An 18,203-nucleotide genomic window follows, 5' to 3' on the forward strand; every position below is an offset into this window, starting at 1 on the left:
GCCCAAGTACAAGAAGAGTCACTTTGCCCTTACAAATCAAGTTTTGAGTTGATTATCTGTTTGCTTGGACAGAGTGCGCCCTTTTGTGTTGGGAAGATAATCTTGCAATCTGGACTAGGGTCAGAGAAGTTCAGAGCTTTGGCAGAGCAGCAGGAAGGGGTGAGTGATGGGTGGCTCCCCAGGGGAAGGACAGGGGTCATAGGGCTAGTCAGGCACTTCAGGGCTGGGTGCTTATCCTTGCACTACTGCGGACTCTGGGTATGGCCATAGCCAAGTCTCAAGTCACTTAAACTCTGCCTTGGCAAGTGGAAAGGAGTAATTCGAGGAGATGGAAGTTAAACTGGGGAAGATAGTGGAGAGGACTGGGAGGTCATCGGCCCAAGAAGAAGTAGATAGTAAATCCAATTTGCACGTGGAGGTGTATAGTAAATCAAAAGTATTCATCATTTGTGTTGTAATGACCTAATGTGGGGATGCTCACAGAATTACCATGCCAGAGTTCTGCTCTGCGGTTACTAAGCACAGCAGTAGATCTGGGGCATCGTATCACCTTGTGGAAAGGAGGGAGAAAGCCCCAGATCTGTGGAGTGACTGGAAGAGTGGGGTCTTCCCCCACTAACACCCCATGGGCTCTGTGGTGAGTAAGGGCTTTAGTAAAGGCTGGCCATGAGTCCCTGTTCAGTTTTGCTGGGGCTTTAGTAGGAGCCAGGTTGGGCTCCCTGGCTGGAATGTGGGGCTGCTCCAATGGTGCTGGCAAAGGGAGAGCAGAAATCACTTCTGATGGATCAGCATGGATGCTACAGGAAGGGAAAAGCTTGGTGGGACAGCGAGATACCTTGGGATGCAAAAGGATCTTGCAGTATTGTGATGTAAAGCCTTTCTCCAAAGAGTTGGGCTGCCTTGTGCTCCTAGGACTAAACGTATAGTGAAAAAGCATACTCTGAACGGCCCCTAATGCTCTTCTGGTTTTCTGTGGCGCTGTGTGACTGCTGGTGTTCATTTGTTTTTCCTTGCTTGCAGTGCCTTTGACCATCATGGGGGATGCTGGCATGGAACCGAACATCTCCCCTCCCGACAACAGCGCACAGCAAGACTCTGCCTTCAGCATGATGGACCTGTTTCTCATCTCACTCATCATTGGGCTTTTTACTTACTGGTTCTTCTTCCGCAAGAAAAAGGAGGAAGTCCCAGACCTCCCCAAAATGCAATCAGTGTAAGTAACAACTCTCAGACAGCATGGGGTGAGCGTAGCTTTCTGTCTTGCTTATGGTGGGTCCTTGGAGGCTGTGCAGGAGGCTCAGCTGGATTATAGGAGGTCCCCAGGTGAGGGGACTTGGTCCCAAAGTGCATTTCACTCCCCTCACGTTTCTTCTGAGCTGCGCGTTCACCTCGCAATGCAGAAATCCCTGTGGAAGAGCCAGGCTGCAGTTCTGCCTTACCCCACCGTGTGGCCCAAATCAGTAATTTGTCTTTCCCAGGCAAGGCAAGAAAAGGTAAGGCAGAAAAGCCTCTGGCTGTACTTCAAAACTCTTAAGGATTGCTTTGGCTATTCTCTGCATTTTCTGATAAAAGTCATATTTAGATAAATCTGGAGAAAAGTGGACTTGCTTTTAAGCAGGTTTCCTATCAGAAGTCTTATCTGCCCTTAGCTGTGAAGAGAAGAAATAGTCTTGGGGAGCTGGGAGATAATTCCTGGGCACGAGCTGCTTGGCAGCTCTTGTGAAACTTGCTTGGCTTTCATGCCAGGTTACAACCACAGCAGGAGACTGGATTTGGAGAGGGAGAGGTCCTTGTTCCACCTGGTCTTCTGCAAAGGGCTTAGGGCCAGGAGCAAGCCATGTTGGTGGAGGTCTGGGTGCATTTAGTTCCTCATCTCAGTCACATACCAAACTTAACATCAGTTTTCTTCTGGACCTCTTAGCTCATTCCTTCTGTTTCCTTCTGGAGCATTGGTAAGAGCACTAAATAGAGGTTTGAAACCCACTGCAGCAGAGACCATAGGAGCTGGCATTGTGCAGTACCTTTCCCCTCAGTCTCCTCGGATCTGTTCCCTGTGTGGGTGCAGTTTGCCCCAGAGAGAAAGCGAGCCTCAGCCTTAGCCCAGCTCTGTGCTTTCCAGTATTAGTATTCCAGTAATCCAGTAGGTATTCCAGTACCTTTGCAGAAGGTAACCACACAACAAAGGTCAATCCTCTGGGTTTGTAGCATTGGCTGCAAATTCACTGTAGGCCTCCCAGTCCTGAGCAGTTGGTTGTAAGGCCATGCCACAAGGAGGGGGAAGGTGATGTCTGGCTGCTTGCAGTAGGTTCAAGATTTAATGTATACAGTTGCACCAGCAAGGTGTCCCGTGTGAAGTGGCTTTCTCCCCGTGGCACTTAGCGGGTGCTGCTCTGGCAAGAAATACTTCTCAGTCCTTCATTTCGAAGTGTTACAGCCCAACGTGGAAAGAAGCTGTGGCAGGACCTGTCCATAGGCTGCTCAGATGAGGATGTTTGGTGATACGCCAAGGCATTTCAGCAGGGGATTGATACTCCTGTTACCCTGTGTGTAAAAGCTAAATCAAACACAGCAAGCAGTTGTGGGTCTGTTATCTCAGACCTGTATGTCTACCTTAGTGGGTTATGTGGCTTTCAGTTTTCAGGGCTCATCATCCAGTGTTTACATTGTAATTCAGGTCATAATTGAAAAGGACCAGGTTTGATCTCATCATTTCCACTTTGTTCAGATCATAACCCTCTCCTCTGGTGGCAGAGCCCTCTGCTTGAAGGCAAGCCTGGGATGCCAGGTCTGTTGTGAAGTCCCTGGGTAATGGGAGGAGTAGCACACAGCTCACAACAAACTCTCAGGCTGGCTGCACACGCTGGTGTCGCAGGAGGATGGAAAGTACATTTTCTGTCTGGGAGGGTTTTAAAAGGAAGAAATGTCCCTGGCTGCAGTACTTTGTGCAGACAGGCGCCCATGAGGCTGGTAGCAGCCTGGCTATCTGTGCCTGCTTGGCCTTACCTTGGGAATTTGTTTTGTTGGATAGGTCAGATACTTTCCCTTTCGTGTCTGTGAGAGTAGGCTGTGTGTATCAGTGCGTGTGGTTGCCTCTGGAGATTGTAACGAGAACGGCTGCACTGCGATGAGAGCTAAGGTGGCTGGAGAAATGGCACTATCAATCTGAAGTTAGATCCCGACGTGGCACAGATTGACTTGGAGAGCTCCCATGCTCACTGTCCTTGTGACTGTTTCCACCTACCACCCATCACGTGCAGCTCTTCCAGAGGCTGTCATGACCTTGCAGAGAAGTCACGCTGCAGAGGAGCTTTCTGACTCCCCCTGCGTGCGTGTTACCACCTTGTCCTGCAGCAAGACCTCAGCCTGTGGGCTTCCATCTGAGACTGGCTGCAGGTTTTGGCTTTGAGCTTACTCACGGGCATTTTGCCTATGTTTCGTCTGTGGGGTCTGTGCTGCCTTCTCCATCTGCATGGGAGATGACTAGCAGGGAGCACTGTGCGACTGCTCCTTGCAAGAGCTGTGGAAAAGCAGCACCTCCCATCACCGATAACCAGGGGGGAGAGGCGAGGTTGCTCCAGACGTTGTCTGACATAATTGCATTTTGGAAAAGTGACACCCAGGCAGGTAAATAGTGAGGAGGCTTTGAAACAGTTTTTCCCCGTACATTAAGCCTGACCCTGCCACAGCGTACTGCAGCCCTGCTGTGGTCATTGTAGCAAGCTGGTCTGAGGGCAGTGTGGACCCGTAAGCCAAGACTGTGGCTGGTGGCACGTCCATCCTCTGGGACAGAGACAGCGGCTTCCTGCAGCTCTTGCAGTGTTATTTTATGGGACACTTGGAACTGGGAGGGAAATGAGTGGGGAAAACAAGCTTGTTCAGCCAGGATTTCCTTCCCTCCTGTCATCCTTGAGTCTGGGGTGGAGTTTCCTTTCTGACGAACAAGCAAATCGGCAAGATACAGGATCACACTCTCAGCCACTGCCTGTGTCTGGCTGGATGTAGCAAGCTGGTCTATGGGCAGGCAGGGGCAGGCGCATCTGCAGGGAAGCTGTCCCAGACCCATGAAGGCAGAGAGCCCTTGGCAGGGCTGTCTCTGGCTGACATGGAGAGCCTTGACCTTAAGAGGTGTTGCTTTTCTTCAGCACGTTCACTGCAGCTCCGCCTTGACTCGCCAAACTGTCCTGAACTGCTTTATCTGATGGTATTGGGTGACAGTTTTTGTTGTGCCGCTTTGGCCCCCAACTTCAGCTTCAGCCTTGGAAGACCTGAGGACAGAAGTGCTGAACAGCAGTTCGGACGCGTGATGATGGCTGCTGCTTCAATGGGTTTGCTTGCAACGTGGGAGAGTGCAAGCAGGGTCTCCGACCTGAACACAGCGTCCAGCAACTGCGTGCCCTCCTGGGGTTTTTGGGAGCCGCTGTTGAGCAGCATACCTTGATCAAGCCATGTCAGCTCAGCAGGGTCTGCAAAGGACATGCCGCTGCTGCAACTGCCCTTGATTGTGGAAGAACAGATGCATGGTCAAAATACCCTTTCTGGATGGCACCTGGACTGGGTTCATTCTGCATGGCTCCACCAGCCTGCGTGGCTGGGGAATGGTCATGATCTTGCCCTGACGATGTGTCTCTGGGTTCAGCCACAGCTTGGGCACTTGCTGATCCCTCACGCTTACAGCCAAGCAGAGCTGTTTTCCTGCCCAAGGCCCGCAGAGAAGGGGCAGAGTCCAGCATATGCGGAGGTTTCCTGTGTACAAGATGTCCTGTACCTGTGTTGTGTAATACATGTGTGCTTGGGGCAGGCCAGGATACCACCGTCTGAGGATTGCTTGCATTTTGACCATTTTCAGACTTAATTGAAACCACCGGAGCAGCTTTCCCCACAGCCTGCTCTGCAGATGTCATTAGGGAGAACAGCTCTTGATCGCCACGCAGCCATGGCCACTGCGCTTCCTTGCAGGGGCATTGCTGGGGAATGCACTAATTTATTTTTATTCTTTGGCTGCACCTCCTCTGTGTGTTTCTCAATTGCAGATTTCTTTCCTTTCTCATATGCCTGCTCCGGAGTTGTGCAGACTGTTGCCCTGGGCAGATGCAGGCGAGACAGTGATTGGTATGCTGGGTGTCACCCCCTCCCTTCTCCCCCCGTCTTTAACATTGTTTGGGGCAGAAATTGGCTTATCTCTATTCTGCAGCTATAGAGAAATCCATTCCCTGGTGCTTGTGGGGCTTCCTGTGGCAGGAATTGCTCCAACTCCTTAGCCTGATTAGCTCTCTTTGCTGCCTGCATGTGTGTGAGAGAGAGAGACCATCTCTAATTTAATTTAATAGGATCCTGAAGAGAACAAACTCCTTTGAGCTACCTCCGTAATGGCACTGCCATAGTTACCCGTAGTGTTGCTCACGCAGTGTCTGGAATCATTTCATTCAGCTACGGCATCGACTTTTTTTTTTTTTTTTAAAGAATATATATAAAAGCAGCTGTGATATAAACAGTTTCCAAGGTAACAAGGCTGGGGGAGGGTTTTGTGTCCCGTCCCTCTGCTCCACACGGATGGGAGAGGGATGTGTGCTGCGGAGGATCCTGGGAGGTTTCATTCTCCACTCCTAATTCCTTTCTGCCACTGCTGCCAGATGTTGCAGTTTCTCAGGACTGCGCGGATCCACTTGGTAACTTCCAAAGCCCCGCCATGAGGATCTGAGTGGGCAGGACCACTCCTGCTATGACCTGTGCCGGGACCTTTTGTGCCGGCTCTCTTCTTCTTAACAAAAGGCTGACGCTTGGCTTTAATGCCCAGGAGGAGCAGAATGGAAAGGCTTGTGTGTGTGTTGCTCCAGAGCTAAGTTAGATCCGTCCCCCCACACCTCCCCTTGCAGACGGACACGGCTGCCCTGCGACTCTTTGTCTGCCTCTTCCCTGCCCTGACCATGGGCTGTGTGTACTCGGCCCCACGAGAAGAGGCGGCTGTGGTGAGGTGAGTTAATCTGCCCGATGGGCAGGCGGGATCGCTCTGACTCGGAGGGTCGCTTCTGCTTCCCCAGAGCTGGGTGGAGTGGGGTGCCTCTCCCTTCTGGGGCAGGAGGAGAAGGAAGGGGAGAGGCTCTGCTCAGAGGCAGGCTGCTCCAGAGGAGACTCTGCTGTTGGTGCTCAGTTCCTCTGCAGCGTCCAGGCTGCTTTCTCACTTCTGGATGTACGTATGCTTTCGGGAGGAAAGCTATGGGTATGGGAACTTTCTGAAGGAGAGGTGTTCAGCTGAGATGGAGACTTTGGTATTGTTGCTGAGCTGTTTGGAACTTCCTCCCCCTTTCTTTCTCCTGAAATCAAAGTGACATAGCGCCCTGGGAGTTGCTTGTGCTGTGGGCTCTCACCAAGGCTAGGCAATCTGTACAAGCAAAAGACTTGCTCTGACAATGGACTTAATCCCCTTTCCTCCACCCGTCACTTCTTCTAACTCTCTTAGTTGCTACTCTGAGCTATCTAAGCTGTAAGAGCAGTCGTTGCTGAAAACAGGCTTTCTCTTCTAAGTTTTCCAGGCTGACTGTTGAAAACGAGTGTCATTTCTGTCTTCGGCATCTGTGCATTTTTGCAGCTCAGATTTTCAAGCCACCCTGATGAAGCAATTTCAGGGAGTTGTGTAGCCTTTTTTTCAAAAGCCAGACTCATTATTTCTTCTGTGTCTGAGGCACAGACTGTTCTCCACCACAACACTTCAGTGCAGGGTTGCCTCCTTTGAAAATGGACAAGCTCCATGTGCTCCCTTTTCTCTTCCAAAGGCAGCTTGCTGAAAGGATCTAAACCCTTTTTTTTTCCTCTTTTAAAAAGCATTTTGTTTAGCAGTTGACCCAACAGCTATTTTAATTGGATCTCATTTGCAGAGGGCAGTAAACCAAAGAGGTTCACCAGGAAGCCAAAAGCTAAGGGAGAGCTGAGTCTTGCGAGCAGGCTTGGGGGCAGCTCTCCCGAGTCCCGGTCCCGGCGGTAGCCTGGGCAGGGTTGGGGCTGCTCTCTTAAGATGCTTGCGATATCCCTGTTCCCAAGAGGGGACAAAGGACAACATGGGGAGACTGTTAACTGCTGAGAGAGCAAAGTGGGGGGTGCGAAGCAGCTCTCTCCTGGGAGCACAGCTGCCCTGGGTAGCTTTTTTGGGTAGGGTTTGCTCATCTTCTGTGCATGCTGTATGAGCCTGTGTTGGTGCGCAGAGCTGTCAGACCCAGTTACAGAGCTCCTTCATACCTTTGGGTAGAAAGGGGTGCTTGAAGGCATGCTTTACTGAACGTCCTCCACCCTGCCACACTCTGTGTGTGTGTGTGTGTGCACGCTTTGCAAATGTCTCACCACATCCGCAAAGATCCCTCCCTCTGGACTGCAGAGTTTAGGAAACTGTTAGCGAGCTCTGCACATTCTCACATGGGCCGGAGCCAAAGCCATTTGTTTTTTGCCTGGAGGCTTCTCTCTTCCCACAGAAGACCTTGCATTCTTCCATTGTGAAAGAGAAACAGGAACGGGTCCCATGTTCTTCCCCACTACCAAAGCTCCAGCGGGGAAGACAGCAAGTGAGGTCCTGGAACTTGTTATCCTGCCTTGAAAAGACCCCAGTGCCTAATCTGACTGTAGCTAGAGCCACCTCTGCTTGTGAGGCTCCCACGGTCCCCAGGGCTGGGTTGTTTTCACCCTGTGACACTGAAAACCCATGGGTGTGCTTAGGATAGCAAAGCTCTTCTGGCTTCCTATCTAATAGGGTAGCCATAGCAGTGTGAATCTCTGCTTTGAAGTTTCTGATGCTGTCACAGTTGTTCCCTCTTCTGAGCTAGAGAAAGCCACCTCCATGCAATAATGCAAACGGTCTCTGTGTCAGAGATCCGCACTGGGGACGGAAACCCTGGTGTGGGAATGAGCCCTGCGAGACCTTGGCAGGCAGCAGTTGCCTTGCTGGCGGCTCTGTGGGTCTGATCAGCTGCATCTGTCTGCTCCGCAGGGCTCTCCAGCTCTGGGACTCATGTCTGGCATGCTGTTTTGAGGTTGGAACAGCTGGTTTTTAGCCCTGTCTGACTTTAAGCTTGGGGAATCCACCCTGGGGGGCATGGCTCAGGACCGATCCCTTGCCTGTCTGCTGTGGTGGGGGAAACAAGGAGCTCTCCGTTGCCTTCTCTCCCACAGTGGCTTGGCCCCTGAGATTTACCTGGAGACCTACTCTTGCATCGTAGCTCGTTTAGATCCTTGTAACCTGCTCAGCTATGAAACCTCTCAGGGCAGTTGATAGAGTAAAGGTTTCCTGATGCCCAGGGCTGTGTGTCTGGGCTTTGCCTGCAGGAGGGTTTATCAATGGAGGTAAGGCAGGGGGTCAGCTTTTCCCCTCTGTTCTCAAGAGTCCCTGCTTCTTGGTTGCATGCAGAGAAGCCCTGCAGCTGAGCGATGGGCATCCCTGGGACAGGGTAAATAACAATGGTCAGTGGGGACTCTCGCCCCTTTGGGCAGCCTTCCTGAGATCTGGGTGCTGCTTTTTCCCCACTTGCTTATTCCTGACCTTAAAGAATGAACGTGCTTATCTGAAAGGAGATTCCTCCTGTCTTTCAGAGCAGCTCCGGTGAGGGACAGCAGCTTCATTGAGAAGATGAAGAAGACGGTAAGCTTCTTGCTCTGGCTATGTGGGGTGCTGGGAAGGTGGGGGAGCTCGTGTCCTTCCCAGTTTCCTCTGGAGACTGTCTAGCTGTCAGCAGGGGGACTGGTTTGGATACAGACACGTCTGCTGCAAAGAGCATCCAGCAGAAGGCTGTGTGGACAGACAGGAATAGCTCTTTCAGTCTATGCCTGAGAGATGTTCTTAGAGAAGAAATTAAAGTGAAAATTTGGTGCAAAAAAAGTGTAATACGAGATCAAAGTCAGGAGGGAAATGGCAGAGACTTTAAAGTCATTGGCTGGCAGTTGTTTATCTGCGTGGTTGAGTCCCAGACTGGCTCACTCTGGAACGGGAATTGTTGTACACAGAACTGGCAGCTTTTGACTCTGCTGGACTGGACACAAGAGGAAGCAGAGGAAGAAGCAAGGGCTGGATATATCTTCTGTTTTACTTCAAAGTAGCTGGCTTGCAGCAGAGGAGGAGCTCCGGTGCTTAGGCACTTTCCCAAAGCTTAGGCAAGTCTGCTTTCTCATCCAGGGAGTTCCCTGTTTCGAGGAGTTGAGCTGCAGCCTTGAGGCTGAGAATAAATCTTGAAGGTTTATTCTTTGCTTTGGGTTTTAGTTTGACTTGAGTCACCCCTCTGAGACTGACAAGAGTCACGTTCTTATTAACAGCTTAACCTTGAGTTTTCTGCTGCAAACCTGGCATGGAGTCCCATACAAGTGCAGACTCCTAGTTGTGTTTAGGTTGCAGTCCAGGGCTCTTGATCCCAGGCGTTTCCTTTGTCTCTGACAAGATGTGTTTTGTCCGTGCATTTGCGAAATGAGTAATCGCCATTTAACAGGGATTTCTTTTTCTCTCCAGGGGCGAAACATAGTGGTTTTCTATGGTTCCCAGACGGGTACAGCAGAGGAGTTTGCCAATCGTCTCTCCAAAGATGCTCATCGCTACGGCCTTCGGGGCATGGCAGCGGATCCAGAGGAGTATGACTTGGTAATTTAGCCATGAACAGCCTCAGGATAGGTAACATCCTTTTAGTGTCCCCCCCAAAAAACCCCAGAAAGAACCTGGCCAAGGGACAGTTGCCCTTTTAGTAGTGTCATTTAGGGGAGAAAAGATCAGCCTGAGAGATGCAGAGATGGGCTTGGTCCTTGCCGTTCTACAGATTTGGAGTGGACGTTACAACATGACTGAAAGAGGAAGGTAGCCTGGAGTGTCTGGGAGTTGCAAGTCATCCGCTGGCAGCATGAAACTTGCTCTGTATTTCTTCTGTAGTTAGCATTGGTCCCATACTGCTGCAGTCTTGGACAGAGGCATTGACATTGTGTTGTTCTCCAGAGTGAGCAATGATCCTGGTCCCTTAAAGCCTTGTATGGAAAATCCTATCTCTTTTCTGGTGGGGTAGAAGTATTGACTTGCAGTCCAGTGAGGGTGGTTAGCTTTATTTCCCCTGCCATTTTGGGTGGGCTTGGCCTTTCCCAACCCCTTTTGTAATCAGTTGTTTGACATTATGTGGTGCTGTTCTGCACACCAGAGGTAGCTGTATTGTAGGAATAGGCTTGCCCAATAACCACATTGTGGGATCCTTGAGGGTTCATTCTTTGCTTTGGTTGTAGTCGGACCTGAGTCGCCTCTCCGAGATTGACAAGTCCTTAGCTGTGTTCTGCATGGCCACTTATGGCGAGGGTGATCCCACGGACAATGCCCAAGACTTCTACGACTGGCTGCAGGAGGCTGACACTGACTTGTCAGGTCTCCGATTTGCAGTAAGTGCCTCAATTTCAGTTTATGTTGCATTTGGGCTGGAAAGTCAAAAGCACTCCACTGTGCCTGCACATGGCTTGCGTAAAGGCACAACTTGATGCCTGTGCCTTGTACGCCTGTGTCGGATGTGGTTCACTATTGTCTTTCTCCCCCAGCTTCATGGACGCTTGTAAACATGTATCTGGGGCTTTAAATGCAGATGTCAGAGTACTCTCTCCACTCCCTAAATCACAAGGCTTTGCTGGTAATGTCTTGCCACAAACAGCCCAGCAGGCATTGAATACAAGGTCTGTAAATGAGTTACAGGCTGCTGCTGCTGTTCAGAAGCTAATTGAGCAGCCCTGGGCCAGATCTTCTCCCACAAATTAAATTACTTGGAGGAGTGTGTAGCACTTTTCCTGTGATGAGCTGAATAATTGGCTGAGGTACAGCCACCTCACCTAAACCTCAGCCAAATTCCTTAGGTAGCATAATAATTGCAAATGAGTAGAAAATCCACTGCTGGAGATGTTAAGCTGCTCTGTATGAAGCAGTGAGCAGACATTTGCCGAGTGGTTTGTAGGAGGCAAGGGACAGCAATTGGTCTCCAGGCAGTCCAGGCTCTTACTGGTCCCTCGAGGAGATGGCGCAGGCAGCTCTTGTATGTGCATCCTCTTGACACGCCTGAGGCCTGGCTCAGGGGAGGTGGTGGTGCCTGCTGACCAGATACTCTCCAGTGGTAGATTCTTACTCAAGGTCCACAAATAGCTGACGGGGAGCTGGGAGAGGTCTTGCTGTCTGTCTTCAACATCATTTGCTGGGTGATACTGGCCAGAGGATGCCAACTGGATGGGAAAAGTCCAGCCCCTGCTTCTCCACACTTAGCAGTGTTCTCTTCTAGGTCTTTGGGCTGGGGAACAAGACTTATGAGCACTTCAATGCCATGGGAAAGTATGTGGACAAGAGACTGGAGGAGCTTGGAGCCCAGCGCATCTTTGAACTTGGGCTGGGAGATGACGATGGCAAGTGAGTAGCTTGGCTTGATGGGCTAGTCAGAGCTGGCTAAAGCATTGTGGAAGGGGCCTTGGTAGGAAATTGGCTCTACTACTAAAAAATAAACTCCATAGGGCTAGTTGTGGGAGCTGACATGTCTCTAAGTGTGTGCCTGCTCTCTCCCACAATCAGATCCCTGTATACTTAGAGGATCCTAGGTGATCTGGTGTCTGGGAAATCCCACATCAGCTTTAAATGACCATAGTTATATACTCCAGGAGGCTTCGCAGCCTCCTTTGCCTTTGCCCTGCTGCAGCTCCATTGGTAACCCAGCCTGTATGCATAAACTCACCCATCCATGTGGAGGAGGCAAGCTCTGTCTCCTTGTGAACTGTTTGTTTTATGGTGGAAGGCAACAATTTTCCAACTTGGACAATGATTTTTTTTTTTTTTTTTTTTTGGACCTCTCTGTGCTCACCTGAGCACCCTGTGGGTAGCAGCTTAACCTGGGAAATTACATCAGCCTGTGGCTTTATCTCCAAGGGCTGCAAGATCTGATGAGAGGGATGTGCTGTGTGTGGGAGGCTCAGAACCCAGAAAAATAAGCATTGCCATGGTGGAATCTGCCTTTTAGGAAGGTGACCTAACGCCAGGATTGGGCAAGGGGGGCCGAGTTGCTTAAAGAGCCAGTCTGAATAACAAAGCCTTCCTTGGCAGACCTAGTGAAGAGAGGGGTGGCTGGTATAGCAACAGTTCCCTCCACTTAGTGATCTGAAGATACCCTTCTGGTGATCTGTGGGCATGTAGACATACCAAAATTGCCTGGATCCAAGGGCAAGTGCCTTTTCCCATGGTGAAGGAGGAAGTCCATAGGGATCTCAGATGGCTCCTCTGGGAATACCCCTTTGTTCCCCCTTGGGCAGGGTTATTGAATCTCTCTTTTGCCCTGGCTAGCTTGGAAGAAGACTTCATCACCTGGAGAGAGCAATTCTGGCCAGCGGTGTGTGAGCACTTTGGGGTGGAGGCTACAGGAGAAGAGTCCAGGTGGGTATGGGAGCAGGTTCTTCTGGGTGCCAGAGAGATTGGCCACCTCTGACTGGTGGCTGTGCCATCAGCCCTGAGCTGCTGTCCACTTTCCTGTGCGCTGCCTCCCCTTCCAGGCTTGAGAGGGCACATGTGAAGTAGATCAGTGAGTGGGGCTGTTTTGGACTGAGCCTGTCTTGGTGCAAGTTTGAACCCAGCTCTGGATTTCTGTTCTGGATGGGGATGTGATGGGTTTAGTTCCTTTGTGGATGGCTTTGCTGGGTTCTGATGCTCCCAGTGAAGCTGATGTTTCCTCTTGGTTTGGGCTTTCTGCATGGTCTGCCTGATTCCTAATGTCTCGAGAGGAGCAAAGGGGTGGAGGTTGCATTTGTTTTTGAACTGCAGCAAATCCAGCAAAGCAGATGATGCTTCCAACTGTACTTTGTGACTTCCAGTTTGACTTTTTTCCTTTTCTCTCCCCCTTCCTCCTCCAGCATCCGCCAGTATGAGCTGGTGGTGCACACAGATGTGAACATGAACAAAGTCTACACTGGTGAGATGGGTCGTCTCAAGAGCTACGAGAACCAGAAGCCGTAAGTGTGAAACCACCCTGGGCAGGGTGTACGTGGGCCAGGCTTTGGCCAACGGAGTCCTTGATATTTCTAACAACATGTGCTATGTGGGCAGTGTCATTTCTGCAATGTAGCCATGTGGCAGGTGTCTGCCCAAGAGAAATGGGCTCAGATCTTCACTGGGACTCTCAGGAATTCCCCAGTTAATGAATCACTAGTGTGTGAGAAGGTGGCTGTGTTTACATGTGCTGTTTGGCTGGTATGTTTGCAGCATCTTGTCTTGAGGTCACTCAGAGCCTTTCTTCGCCCAGGGTAGCTAATGTGTGATGGTTGCTTGCAGTTTTGCTTTGGGAAGATTAGCTGTATAAATTATTTCCAAACTGAAATATCTCTTTGAGATGTGACATTTCCTCCAATCTACTTTTACGTCACTTGTTCTTAATGGGACAGAGGCTGTTTACTGCTGGGCCATGCTTAGAAGGAAAATGATTGGTTTTCTCTGCCAGTGTGGGTAGCAGCAGGATCATAACTTGGTTTGTGCTGTGGTGTGCTTTGAAGCATGAGCCAGGACAGCCCCATGTTCAAATCATGGGAGCCTGCTCTGGAGGCAGAGGGAACACGCTTGGATACAGAAAGCACTGTGAGCCTGCAGGAGAGTAACCCAGAGGATCCTTGTCTTTCCTTCCAGACCGTTTGATGCCAAGAACCCCTTCCTGGCCCAGGTTAGAGAGAACCGCAAGCTGAATGAGGGTGGAGAGCGACACCTTATGCACCTGGAGCTGGATATCTCCAATTCCAAAATCAGGTAGTTTCCCATGGAAGACTGCTCCTCTGTTTTGGCAGGAGCAGTCCGCATCAGGAGCAAAGAACAAGGATGTGGCCCTGGCCTCATCCAGCACTTCAGAAGGGGACCTTGTTCTCGTAATTACTTGACACTGCCCCTCAGGACTTCTGTACCACATATCAGGTACCCCATGTCAGGACTTTCTCCCAGCTCTTGCGCTTTGCCTGGCCATGCCAGCTGGCTGCTCTGGGTCCCTCCAGAGCTGGCTGCACATACCTGTCCTACCTGAGCAGTCCCAACTGCAAGAATTCTCTAGGAGTCGTTCAAAAAATGAGGGGGCAGATGAGCTATGAGAGAGGCGAGTGCTGGGGATCGCTCATGCCTGGGTTTGCCTGGCTTAGGTGTACATGCATAGGGGGAATAAAGCCCTGTTCTTAAAAACCCTCTTGCTGGCTTAAATTCCTCTGTGTATGCTTGTGAGAAAGCCATGAATCTGGGTGGCTTAACATAACAAAATACTGCAGAAGTTTTGAGCAGCTTTGCTTCTTCCCTGTTGGGGAGTTGGCCTGTCCTTGCTGGAAGTCTGGCCTCGTTGAAGTCTCTGGCAAAACTGCTGTTATCTTGGCGGTCCCTTGTAAAAAAACTGGTTCTTAAAACCATTATTTCACAATGGTCCTTTCTGCTATTGCTGCCAGCTCTTTGGGATCCCTGATTGTGCAGGCACTGTGTAGCAACTCAGATCTTAGTGTTGTCCTACTGCCCCTTGTCTTCTAGCTGAGCAGCTCAGGCTTGGGGTGGACAAGAAGCGGTGGTGGTGTTTCACCTGCTCTCCTCCTGCTCTCATGCCAGGTACGAGTCTGGGGACCATGTGGCGGTGTACCCAGCCAACGACTCTTCTCTGGTGAATCAGATTGGTGAGATCCTGGGCACGGATCTGGACACAATCATGTCCCTAAACAATTTGGATGGTGAGTATGGATCACCCCTGAGCGTCAGCAGTTCTCCTTCAGCTATGGCCTCTGTCTTTCCCACCAGAGCAGGAGCCAGATGACCTTCAGGTCCTGTAGGGCACCTCCAGGCAAACAGAGACGTCCCGTGGCCACTTTGAATGCCGTGCCATTTTAGCAGTGGCACAGAGCCTGCTTACTGAGAGCCAGCTGAAGTGGGTCAGTTGTGAAATGTACTTAGTGTGCCCATTCAACAGCAAATTATGTAACAGCACACTCCTAATTACAGAGCATCAGCCTGCCAGAGCATCTCTGTGCCACAGCAGCCCTGGAGCTTAACAGGGGCCTTCATGTCCAAGATGCTGTTATTCAGTCCTTGGAGGAGGCACAGACTTGGGGACTGAACTGCCAGGAGGGAGCACTTGTGCTGATACAAAGAGCTCTTCTTGGGCAGTGTTTCCAGCAGAGCTGGCCTCTGGCAGGAGGGATGTGGCAGCTGCTGCCCATCTTACTCCTGAAGCAGTGCAGCCTGACCTGAGGCATCAGATGCGCTGGCCCAGAAGCCTGAGAGAGCTCCTGGTTTCAAGAGCGCAAGTGGCTTTAATGCACTGCCAGAGCCTGCGGCCCCCTGTGCAGTGTCCCATGTTGTCCGGCCTCACGCTGTCATTCCTGTCCCTTACGGGCATCTTAATTTGCTGAACTGAATGTCTCCAGCCTTGACTGCTGGCGCTTACCTTTCCCAAGGGGGCTCTGAGCACAACTGTCCATGGCTGAAGGAGACTAAGGACACTTTTGAGGCCAGATCTGAAGGAGGTGTAAGTCTGTGAGGCCAAATTAGCTGTAGAGAACAGCCCTCCTGCTTGGTCTGGGAGTTTGCTGGGTGCCTCTGTGCATGGATATTATGGGACTTAGAGCCCCATTGGGGAGCATGGGGTATTTTTTTTTTGTTGATAAGCTGTCAGGCAGCATCTGTGAAACACAAGACAGGCTACTGGAGACGTAGCTGCATGGAGAGGGAGCTGCCCTGTGCTGGAGCTGCTTCAGTGTGGGATCGGGGCTTTGGCCAACAGGCTGATTCAGCCCTAGGGCTGCTCTCTCCTCCCTGAAGCCTGTTTTCTTGCTCTGTCTCCAGCTCTCATACCCTACATGCAGCTGCTGGCACGAAATCTCTCATATGACAGCATGTGGTTGCTGATTTTTAATTTTTTTTTTTCTTTCCCTCTTCTCCAGAGGAATCCAATAAGAAACATCCCTTCCCCTGCCCCACATCCTACCGTACAGCCCTGACATACTACCTGGACATCACCAACCCACCCCGCACCAACGTCCTCTACGAGCTGGCCCAGTATGCCACGGATGCCGGCGAGCAGGAGCGCCTCCGCAAAATGGCATCATCTGCTGCCGAGGGGAAGGTGGGAGCTGTGGCCTTCCCAGCAAAGCTGCTGGGTTGAACTGGGTGCTGGGGGATCCCCAAAAGGGATCCAGGACCATTGGGCACCACGTGCAGAGAGCTGAGGGAGTGTTTGCCAGGCAGGGAAGCTGTCATGCGTGTGCCCTCCTTGCCCACAGGCTCTTTACCTCAGCTGGGTGGTGGAGGCCCGGAGGAACATCCTGGCCATCCTGCAGGACATGCCCTCGCTGCGCCCCCCCATCGACCACTTGTGTGAGCTCCTGCCCCGCCTGCAGGCCCGCTACTACTCCATCGCCTCCTCCTCCAAGGTGAGTGTGCTTCCAGCAGGGACTGAGGCTGCTGGGAGACCATTTCAGCTCCACAATGCCGTGGTTCCCATCTCAGCTGGGGACCAGACATGGGGAACTTGCCCTGGCGACACTTTCTGTGAGGGGGGGCAGCTTTAGTTACCTCTGTGCATGAGAAGAGGGGGTTATCCCAACTTCCATAGGGTCTGCAGAGGGTCCCACACTACAGCCAGCTGTGCCCTGATATCACCGCCCTCCCTGCCGCCCTGCTTCTCTTCGCCCATAGGTCTTGCCATCAGGGCTTGGAAGCAAGGTGGCATTTTAGGGATTGGTTGAAATTTACTCTTTACTTTGCGCCTGAAGCCCTGAGGTTGTTGGCAATACTGAGGAAAGCTCAGTGGTCCAGTGATGAGTTGGGCACCAGACAGAAGCCTCACAGGGTCGTGCCTGGAGGTATGGTCTGCCAGGGGAGGAATAGCTGTCCCAGCGTTAATCTTAGGTTAAACTTCTCCCCATCCCTGAGCACAAGGGACTGAGCTGTGGGATTGCTGGGGCTCTCTCTCTGCCTGACGCTGATATCCCTTCCCTGCAGGTTCACCCCAACGCCATTCACATCTGTGCTGTGACAGTGGAGTACGAGACCAAGACGGGACGCCTGAACAAAGGGGTGGCCACCAACTGGCTCAAGAACAAGGTGCCTGACGAGAACGGGAGCAACTCCCTGGTGCCCATGTACGTCAGGAAGTCGCAGTTTCGCCTGCCCTTCAAACCCAGCACGCCCGTCATCATGATTGGACCAGGGACTGGCATAGCCCCCTTCATTGGCTTCATTCAGGAGCGGGCCTGGCTGAAGCAGCAAGGTGAGAGCCCAGAAACTTCCCTGGGGACTGGAGGTGCTGCAGGACGGTGCTCTGCGGGGCCATTTGGTGCCTCCAAGGTGCAGCTTGTGCTGCTCACATCGGTGATGGGTCTAGCAAAAAGCAGAGGTGGTAGAGCAGGGTGAACAGCAGCTAAGTGTTTTTGCCCAGCACAAGGATGCTTTGTCCTCCTCTTGGCCACAGAGGATGTTTGAGGGGACAGATAGACCTGAGACAGTTCTCTGACCTCTGCCACCACGTCTCCGAATAACCACAGCCAAGTCGCTTAGACTCCTTTCTAAAGCATATGGGTACTTCTGGGAATCAGTCTTGAGCTTCCTCTTATGAACAGAAGCAGTCACGCAGCTCTGCCTCCCCCGGGGTTGGCAGGACAAAGGGAGGTGGGGAGGCCAGGTTGGGGGCTGCAGGGAGCCAGCTGATGCGTGCTGTGTGACTCTGCAGGCAAAGAGGTGGGTGAGACAGTGCTTTACTATGGCTGCCGCCGCGAGCGTGAGGATTACCTGTACCGTGAGGAGCTGGCCCGCTTCCATCAGGAGGGAGTCCTCACCCAGCTCAACGTTGCCTTCTCCAGGGACCAGGCTGAGAAGGTACCGCTCTAGTCCCCCAGCCGCTTGCTCGTGCTGCCCACCATCGCTCCCAGCCGTGGCAGCGGGGGAAGAAAAGGCCCCGAGGGCTGGAGACTCCCAGCCTGGAGCCTCGCTGCTGGGGAAAGCCCATGGCAGTCACAGGAGCACCCAGCACCTCCACTGTCTTCGGAGCCACGAGCACGGGCTTGGCTTCTCCTCCCTCTCCATGGCCTGTGGCGTGGGGGCTCTGCTCCTCTTGCCTCACTCCCACCTTGTTTCCTGCCAGGTTTATGTTCAGCACTTACTGAAGAAGAACAAGGAAAACATCTGGAAGCTGGTTAATGAGGGGAACGCTCATATCTACGTGTGCGGGTAGGTCTGGTGG

General features: G+C 51.8%; 1 protein-coding gene across 3 annotated transcripts in view; it reads left to right on the forward strand.

The window, feature by feature from the left end:
• LOC128148894 (NADPH--cytochrome P450 reductase) overlaps nt 1-18,203 on the forward strand; it is a 31,601-nt gene that overhangs the window by 12,085 nt on the left and 1,313 nt on the right. For all 3 annotated transcript variants that reach the window (XM_052803294.1, XM_052803292.1, XM_052803291.1), the window contains 14 exons: nt 1,021-1,213; nt 8,572-8,620; nt 9,479-9,607; nt 10,231-10,380; nt 11,259-11,383; nt 12,305-12,394; nt 12,868-12,966; nt 13,634-13,750; nt 14,579-14,697; nt 15,907-16,088; nt 16,246-16,395; nt 16,967-17,234; nt 17,694-17,839; nt 18,105-18,190. In XM_052803294.1, the coding sequence (XP_052659254.1) occupies nt 1,035-1,213; nt 8,572-8,620; nt 9,479-9,607; nt 10,231-10,380; nt 11,259-11,383; nt 12,305-12,394; nt 12,868-12,966; nt 13,634-13,750; nt 14,579-14,697; nt 15,907-16,088; nt 16,246-16,395; nt 16,967-17,234; nt 17,694-17,839; nt 18,105-18,190 (1,889 nt within the window). In that variant the 5' untranslated portion in view covers nt 1,021-1,034. The remainder of the gene's footprint in view (nt 1-1,020; nt 1,214-8,571; nt 8,621-9,478; nt 9,608-10,230; nt 10,381-11,258; nt 11,384-12,304; nt 12,395-12,867; nt 12,967-13,633; nt 13,751-14,578; nt 14,698-15,906; nt 16,089-16,245; nt 16,396-16,966; nt 17,235-17,693; nt 17,840-18,104; nt 18,191-18,203) is intronic.

The sequence above is a fragment of the Harpia harpyja genome, chromosome 12 (genome assembly GCF_026419915.1).
Source record: "Harpia harpyja isolate bHarHar1 chromosome 12, bHarHar1 primary haplotype, whole genome shotgun sequence".
Lineage (NCBI taxonomy): Eukaryota > Metazoa > Chordata > Aves > Accipitriformes > Accipitridae > Harpia > Harpia harpyja.